Here is a 9422-nt window from a genome sequence, read left to right as displayed (position 1 = left end):
GGTTGTCCACCCTAATGAAGAAGAGCCATGGAAGGGAAAGTGTATTGATTAAACAGATGTCCTGGGCCTTATGAAAGTGTGGGGGTTCAGTTTTAACACCTGCATGAGGGCCAGCACAGGCAAGGATAGCTTCAAGAAAGCCATTAAACCATTCTCTCTATTAAAAGAAAGGTCAATGTCTTGGAAGAGTGGGGAAAAATAAACAATGAAGTCTTCATGTGGCCTCAGTACTTACTGCTGCTCACCTGAAGATGAATGTAGATTTTGTGTTATTGATTATCATATAATTCTAAGTTGTAGAATAACTCCATTTGTTTCAGCATGGAGTCCATAGATTTATCAGTCTTCATGGTGTCTTTATTGGGGCCTGGGTCACAACAGTTTTAGATGGTGGGCTCATTTTCACCACTTTTTATTGCTGCTGAATTTGGCGCAAAGTTGCAAATGACAGCTAGAGCTACATTTTAGTGAACTTGTTTCATACTCCATCTTATTTAAATATTTACACCCCAAGTATTTAAATATTTACATCCTTTAAGCACTGTCATTTTATTAATTGCAGGCAATGAATCAGAACATTTCATAAATACAAAAAGAAAGCACTTCTGTTAATTATACTATGGCTAGAAAACGCAGTATATTTTCCTATCTGTCTTTCTCTTAAAATGGTCTGTGCTTGTATGAGTGGAGCAATGTGAGAGCATAACAATTCCCTCAGGGTTTTGTTTTTTTTTTTTCTTCTTTGCTGATGGTATTTGGCTGCTACAAGGATCACCACAGTTTTAATTGTCACCTTGATGTGGTAGTTCTGTCTCAGCCCTGTAGTTAGTTAGCACTGATTTATTTTTAATCTGTGTACCTGGCATTTGTCAGTATAAATGAGTATCGCTGTCTTATCTTACTGGCTTCTGTGTGGTTTCATTTTCTATGCTGACTGCAGTTCTATCATTTTCTCCATATATCAGGACTGCATTTTTTAATGTACTTTACAGTAGTCCTGATAAACAACACACCTATCATTTTGATACAAGGCTTGTTGTGAGAAGAGAATGCCAGACTTCATATTGTGTGTTGGCAGCTTTGTGGTATTTAGCTGTATGGGCACTATTTCCCATTTTTTATTTCCCATGGAATTCATACAAATCTATCCTCCAGAGTCCAAGGTTCAGTATAAACTTTGTTCAGGTCCACCCACAGACACAAGGGGATGCTTCCAAGATGCTTTTCTGGCAGAGACAACAAGCAAAGCATTCCTGCTTTGGACAGTAGGATGGAAGAGTGGGTCCCCTCTTCCCCAGTATTTTCTGTGTAAATCCAGAGTAAATATTTTTGACATCACTGATGGGTGATAGTTTTGACTGATAACTGGGTCATAAAGCAAAGGCTACAGGCCTGTCCTCAGACAGAGACAAAGGTAATGTTATGCGGAGCAAGAATGAGCTATTCCTGTAATAACTGTACAATGTTCTAGAGGTGTAGCTCAGCGCTACAATCAAAATAGCAATCTCTTTTAAAACTGTGATTCCTAATCTTTTTCTCTGTCTCTAGAAACTAACTAGGTGTGAGAATTTTGATGAATGCTTCAATGTAATTTTATGTAATTTGATGTTGCCATGTAAATCTCTTTTATAGGTCCCTTTAGATGGAATTTAATGCGGCAAAAACCTTGTCATCAGAAGGATTAATGTCTGCATTAGCATTTCCGCAATAAAATCAGAAGCTAAGTAGTGGAGGCCACAGACACCTCAAACTTGGATTCCTCTGCTCTGCATTAAGTGCTGGAGTTTTTATTACTTGCTGTAGGGAAGCCGTTGCCAATGCTTACAAGGAACTGCTTATCCCTGCTTCTCTGCGTCCTGTTTGATGGAGGTCTCCTAACGCCACTGCACCCACAACCACAACAGACTTTACAAGCAGAGCCAAGAGAAAATGTTGTCCCAGTGCCAGAGAGGAGGTCATCCGCCCAGCGAGTCAAACGAGGTTGGGTGTGGAATCAATTTTTTGTGCTGGAGGAGTACATGGGCTCCGAACCTCAGTATGTGGGAAAGGTAATTTTTTACTCTTTCTTTAAAAGTTGAAATGACACAGACAAATAGTAAAATGTGCTATAAGTATGTACCTGTTTCTGGTGGGGCAAATCTTCTTCAACTGACAGTAGTTCCATCTGTTCATCCCCTTCACCATTCAGCCTCTCATATAACCACTATAGACATTGTTATTATTATTTTTAATGCACAAGTTTATAACATCTATTTTCTGCCTTTGTATATTTGTCTTATTTCCTTATCCTTGGTTTTGGAGTAAAACAAAAAGAATGGGAGTTCTGTGATAAGTTTGTGGTGCACAACTAGCTTTAATTGAATCTACTGTAATAGCATACTTAATTTTTAGCAATGAATGTCAGACTGATATCAGAGAGAAGATTTAAACCAGAAATCTCTAGCTCAGAATGGAGAGTCATTTCTGTGATTGGTATGGTTACTCCAAGTCAGTTTTCAGCTAACAAAGATACCTGCTTTTTGCTCTGTTATCTTATGCCTTAATATAATTTGCTTTTATTTCTGATTTTTCAGATTGTTTTCAAGTATTTCTAATATGTTTAGTTGCTTCATAATTCAGACCATTGCATTATAGCTTTTATACTCCGTGTGCAGGCATGCGCGCTCACACATGCGGAGAATTTATGCAATTCTCTCTCTCATTATACGACCACTGTTTCCCTAATAAGGCATAAATAATTTGATATCCAACTCTTTGAGGGGTGTGGGGGGTGAATTTACATAATAGAGTTTCAGAAAGGAAAGCTGAAAACGAGACCTGAAAAAAATAGTAGCACAATATATAATTGCATGCTATGTATAATTTTCAGTTTAAGTAAAGGCTCAATGAAAATAAGCTGTCAAGGACTCGTTTCATGGTCCCCAAATGCCACTTTCCTAGGCAGGGAGGTTCAAATTCACCTATCATAAAAATGAGGCATCATGCTTCAATTTTTTCTTTAATACCATGTTTTAACTTTTTTAAATGTGAAAGCTGGGAAGGTATTTTTTGTTTTAATATAAATTAAATGCACAGAAAATTAATTTTCCCTCCTACACTTCCAGGAAACTATTCTGAGGACAGGATGTATAAATAAACCAGCAAAAGACTACATGCGGTTCACTAGATGGTTTGACAAACCAGCCAAAAATGTACTTGGATATTACACATGTAAGCATTAGAGTTAAGCACTAAAACATATTAGTCAAAACAATTTACAAAGCAGTATGTTTATATCACAAAGATAACACAATGGGTTTGATTTACAGTCTGAAGTCAGGGGGATCATGTAATGGAAAATTGTGTCTTTGTGACAACTGGTTGATACAAATTACACGTTAACGCTTATCTTTGTTCTGGCCACTTGCTAAAGATGCAAGCAAGGACTCTGATCACATTCGATGCTGTAGCACAGGCAACGTTATTGCTGCACCACTGTAATTCATTAGTCTTTATTCCTTTCTGTAAGATAGTCTGGGTAGTCATTTAGGGTCAGTTCTAAGCTGCCAAAATAATACTAATTTTCCACAAAATTGGCTATTATCAATGCAATTGCATTTGAGCTTATAAGCAGCTTCAGAACTAATGGGGTATTTTCATTAAGAGTAACACAAATCTTCCTGGCATGCTTTTAACTCTTGAGATTTTTTGAACTGTTACAAGTTGCAGAAAACACACTTCTCAAATATGAGGAAAGATCTAATTGCATTGTAGCACACAGAACAGTGAAGTTTCTCCACAGGATATCATAGACTACCGTTAACTAATGCAATAAAATACGGAAGGATCTTGGTAGTGAAACACAAAATAAATTAGGATGTTTAAATAGTCCATCAGTAACGTTAAGTCAAAAAAATCTACTTCCAGAATAATGCAATTCATTTCAAATGATCAATTTTTTCAACAATGTTTATTACCTGCTAAACATCCTTTTAATATTTATTATAACTTATCTATATTAACTGTTTGCCTCAATATACCTAAACAAAGAACTTGCCAGATTTTGCATGTCGTTTTTGCCTAATCTCTTTAAAAAAACCCCCGCAAACCACAAACAAATAAAAAGATGGAGATGTTACTGTTTTCCCCCTACTTTACACAAAGCTTTGTAAGAAGGTAGAGCACTAATATGGGAGAAATTCATTACAGAATTTGTGCTTTTAAATCCAGAGAGTGAAAGCCATGTTTAATATAAATTCAAACCTTGGTCAACATACTGAAATCACTCAACAGTGGCTAATCAATATCTTTAGATCCTATGTAATTTTTTTAAATCTCAGAAAATTTTTAATGTATGAAACGCAATTGAGTTCTTGGTTGATCACAGAAATAAATTTTGTTTATATTTACCATAATTTAGCTTTATTCCAAAATCATATCTTTTTAAAGTAATTATTTCTATAATAGTACTGTGCTATATTTTAAAATTATATTAAGTATATGGTAAAGTTTCATATTTCATGTGACCTAAAATCAGAGGGTTTTTATCTTCTTCTTCCAGCCGTCATAACCAGACACGACATAGTGACATGTGCATTGGCGTTTATATTACTTATTATAGAACGGCTACACTAATAATGTCACAGTAATTTATAAATAGGAGTTTAATGTGTCTATTATGTTAGGGGTGACTAGTTAATTTTGGAAGCCACCTGTAAGAGAAAACAGATTTACAGCAATGTCAGCTGTTATTGGCCAACTCGCTTAATTCCTTTTGTATCTGTTTTTAGAAGACTATCTCAAGAAACGTCAGGTTTGCAAATCAAAATATAGTTTAGGAGCTGATAGCGATTAGTCTAGCTCACTGTTAGAAATAGTGAAATAGTGTTTCACGTTGATACATTAAAAGCCGTTTAACCTAAATATAAAATAAAAGTTTGGAAATTCTCTGCTTGCGTAATATGGAAGAGCCTTAAAAATCCACCAGACTACCAAACAAAAGATAGCCCCCTCTAGCAGAGATCCATGTAAGAAGACCGAGGGTAAAAAGCAAAATTGGAATATGGTGTTGCCATTTGACCCATGAAAATTGAAGGGATGCTGGAAAGCTTGCTGTAAAATGAGGCTTGCTCATGTACTCATTTAAGGATGCTTTCCATAGAGCGCAAGTGCTCTCGATCCCCAGGTGTAAGAAATCAGGAAAGGCAGGCAAGAGACCAGCATAGCTGAGTTGAGACCTGCTGGTCAACGTAAAGGGCAAGAAGGAAATGCACAGGCAATGCAAGCAGGGACAGGTATCCTGGGATGAGTACAGGTATGCTGTCCGGTTGTGTAGGCATGGGGTCAGGAAGGCCAAGGCACAGCTGGAGCTGAACTTGGCAAGGGATGCAAAGGATAATAAAAGGGCTTCTACAGGTATGTCAGCCAGAAAAAGAAGGTCAAAGAAAGCATACCCCCCTTGGTAAGCAAGAATGGCAAACTGGTAACAATGCATGAGAAGGCTGAGGTACTGAATGACTTTGCCTCAGTCTTCACTGGCAGTCTTTCATTCCACACCTCTCAAGGGGATGGACTGCAAGATGGGGAATGGAGGAGCAATGTCCCTGCCACTGTAGGAGAAGATCATGTTCAAGATCACCTGAGGAACCTGAACATGCACAAGTCTATGGGACCTGAGGAGATGCATCACAGAGACCTGAGGGAATTGGCTGATGTAGTTGCTATCTTTATGATATTTGAAAAGTCCTGGCAGTCAGGTGAAGTCCCTGGAGACTGGAAAAAGGGAAACAGTGCACCCATTTTTAAAAAGGGTAACAAGGAGGACCCTGGGAACCACCAACCCATCAGCCTCACCTCTGTGCATGGGGAATCATGGGACAGATCCTCCTAGAAGCTATGCTAAGGCACTTGGAGGGCAGGGAGGTGATTCAAGACAACCAGCACGGCTTCAGCAAGGGCAAGTCCTGCCTGACCAACCTACTGGCCTTCTAGGATGGAGTGACCACATCAGTGGACAAGGGAAGAGCTATCTCTGTCATCTGTCTGGACTGCTTTAAGACCTTTGACTCGGTCCCCCACAACATCCTTCTCTCTAAATCAAGGAGAGATATGGATTTGAGGGGTGGACTCTTGGGTGGACGAGGAATTGGTTGGATGGTCGCATCCAGAGGGTAGTGGTCAATGGCTCAGTGTCCAGATGGAGATTGGTAATGATTGGTGTCCCTCAGGGGTCTGTACTGGGACCAGTACTCTTTAATAACTTCATCAATGACCTAGATAGTGGGATCAGGTGCACCCTCAGCAAGTTTGCACATGACACAAAGGTGAGTGGTGCAATTGACAGGCCTGAGGGGAGAGAAGGGATGCCATCCAGAGGGACCTGGACAAGGTCGAGGAATGGGCTCGTGTAAACCTCATGAAGTTCAGCATGGCCAAGTGTGAGGTCCTGCACATGTGTTGGGGCAACCATGAGTATTAATACAGGCTGGGAGATGAAAGAATTGAGAGCAGTCCTGCTGAGAAGGACTTGGGGGTACTGGTGGATGAAAAGCTGGACATGAACCAGCAGCATGTCCTTGTAGCCCAGAAGGCCAACCATCTCCTGAGTGGCATCCAAAGCAGTGTGGCCAGCTGGTCAAAGGAGGTGATTCTACCCCTGTACTCCACTCTGCTAGGACCACACCTGGAGGCCTGCATCCAGCTCTGGAGCCCTCAGCACAGGAAAGACTTGGGCCGGTCAAAGTGGGTATAGAAGAGGGCCACACAAATGATGAGATGGATGGAACCACTCGCCTATGAGGACAGGCTGAGAGAGTTGGGGTTGTTCAGCCTGGAGAAGAGAAGGTTTTTGGGAGACTTTCTTGCAACCTTCCATTACTTAAAGGGGGCTTGTAAGAAAGATGGGGACAGAATTCTAGCAGTGCCTGTAGTGGCAGGAAAAGGGGTCATGGTTTTAAACTAAAAGAGGGCAGATTTTGACTAGATATTAAGGAAACGATTTTTCACAGTGAGGGTGGTGAAACATTGGAACAGGTTGCCCAGAGAGGTGGTAGATGTCCCATCCCTGGCAGTGTTCAAGGTCAGGTTGAACAGGGCTCTGAGCAACCTGATCTAGTTGAAGATGCTCCTGCTCATTGTGGGGGGTTGGACGAGATGACTTTAAAAGGTGCCTTCCAACCCAAAGTTTCTGCGATTCTGTGATTCTACTTTGGTGTGCTGTATGTGTTTTCCTGGTACTGTGAAGCTCCAGGGCCATGCAAAAGAGCACACGTCTGGATTAGGATAAAAAAATTCATGATTCTTTTTTTCTGTCAAAGCTTAGTCCTCACTGAATTGTGATAGAAATCAGAGTATCAGATCCTCAAACACGGCCATGTCCCAACACAGTTTATAACCACTATAAGGTTACAGCTTTAATTACTCTTAGGCAAGGGTAGCTCAAGGGGGTGCAACCCCACCAGAACATTATAAATCTTACTGTAACCTTTCTTTATTGCTGTGTTTCTATAGTGGCATGCAGAGGCAGCATAATAAAATGAAAGTTCAAGAGAACAAAACAGATGAGAGTAGTATAGGTTCTTCATTAACAAGATAATTCTAACAAAGGTTTTAGTTGTTATACGTGTAGCATGCTTCCGTTTATATACGTTTGTCTTTACATTTCTAGTGTGTAAATGCATTACATCTTTCTCATGTTTTAAAGTTGCACAGTTGCTCTTAGTAAGGATTTTTGCTGGCTGTCCTCAAGCTTGCAGACAGGCATGTGGCAACTTGTACTGAACACAGATCGGGTGCATAGGAAAAGATTGCAAAGTCCTCCTTGAGGTAATGGCCATTTTTCTTCTGTTTTCCAGTGTGCAACAACTAAACATTCTCAGCTTGCCAGATATCATCTTCCTAATAAATAACCTATGTGTTTTGCAACATTTTATTCTTTAAACCTCCATTACATTATACATGTTCACGTACAAACTGCTGCAGATTTTTCTTTTATTATGAACGCCACCAGCTGAAAAACTTAATAGTCATGACTGCCCCACGGCAACACAGGGTGCATGTAACAATAAGTTATTTTTTATCTGACTCAGTCCTGAGAAAGCTTCATCATCTTCAGAGTTTTCAGTATATATCAAGGCAGAAACAGTGCTGATCTGGAGGAAGCAGAGCTCTATATCTGTGACTAGAACAGAGTGTTTTTCTGAAACCTAATAATTTATCATCTGCATCTGAAATCTGAGCATAAAACTCATTTATGCATTTTATAGTGGATAGTTTTTAATATAATGAAATTAATGTTGACCACCTTCCATCAGGCTTAAATCAACACTTCTTTCTGCATGCACACTCAGATTTTACAGTTATTTTCCCTCTTGGGTGAGTGTCTGGATGACAGGGCAGTCTGTAAAGGAAATTTTGCACTGCTTGTGTAGAATCTGTTCTCAGACAAACAAATTTACAGTGCTGTGGCTATCATTTTTGTCTGATTCACAAGCACTGAGTTAAATTGAAAGAAACAATAAAATTAAAGGAAAAAAAATACATAAAGTGAATGTGAAAGCTACTACCCTTTGAAGAAAAAAAAGCTGAGGTCTCTGTTCATAACTGTACCATGAATTATCTGATTTTAAAAAATATTTCTACTAATTTCTTCTAAAAGGTTGAAAATAATATTTCATTTAAAGCTGTCAGAAGGGTTTTTCCTAGCTTATCAGATTCTATGCTTACAACTGAAGTAACAATACTAGAGAGAGACCTGTATATCATTTCCATCAGACGTGTGCACTGTGTCATCTTCAAGGACATGAGAGTTGTTTCAGGGACTGCTGCTAGTAATGTTTTAATTGACTCCCATGATGCAGGACATCACAGTTACTCATTTCTGGATTACTTTAATATGAAAGGTCTTACAAATAGTATTTATAAGAATGAGATTTTTTTCATCTTTAACCCACAGTGATTCTTATACCACCTCTGTCTGCAGACACCACAGTGAAATTCTTGTTGGCCCTTAGTGGTCCTTAGATGGGTGATAATTTAAAGCATGATCGGGCATGATCACATTAGCCTGGCTTACTAAACTCACTGACTGAGTTTATACCATGCACACTTTCAAGTAAACACATTGTCACAATTTCTTACAGATAAGAAAATTGATGAAGAGAAATGAAACATTAAAAAAAAAGTAAAAGGAATCAGAACTGGGGGCTGAACTCTGGACTTCTCATCTTGCTGTGTTGAGCTGAGACCTTTGTCTCTCTCACTTATGTCTGGCTGGCAGAAAAAGTGATGACTTTAAAAGCTTTGCATCCTGTATATTTCATAAAGTATGTGAGATACAAAGCGATTTTGACAGCTGCACGTGAAAGTGTGAGAAGGAAGTAGAACCAAGGAAATGCAAAACTCCCATGAGCAAGTTGGACTTGCATTTAATGTCTACTTTTGCA

At 39.2% G+C, this 9422-nt stretch overlaps 1 protein-coding gene across 2 annotated transcripts in view; it reads left to right on the top strand.

The window, feature by feature from the left end:
* Positions 1-1817: 1817 nt before the first annotated feature.
* The window catches only part of CDH12 (cadherin 12), a gene marked incomplete at both ends in the record, with an annotated part of 171763 nt that continues 164158 nt past the window's right edge, over positions 1818-9422 (top strand). For both annotated transcript variants that reach the window (XM_082015102.1, XM_082015101.1), the window contains one exon: positions 1818-2048. In XM_082015102.1, the coding sequence (XP_081871228.1) occupies positions 1818-2048 (231 nt within the window). The remainder of the gene's footprint in view (positions 2049-9422) is intronic.

This window comes from Phaethon aethereus (assembly GCF_964289735.1).
Source record: "Phaethon aethereus genome assembly, chromosome: 2".
Taxonomy (NCBI): domain Eukaryota; kingdom Metazoa; phylum Chordata; class Aves; order Phaethontiformes; family Phaethontidae; genus Phaethon; species Phaethon aethereus.
This window is presented reverse-complemented; position numbering and strand designations above follow the sequence as displayed.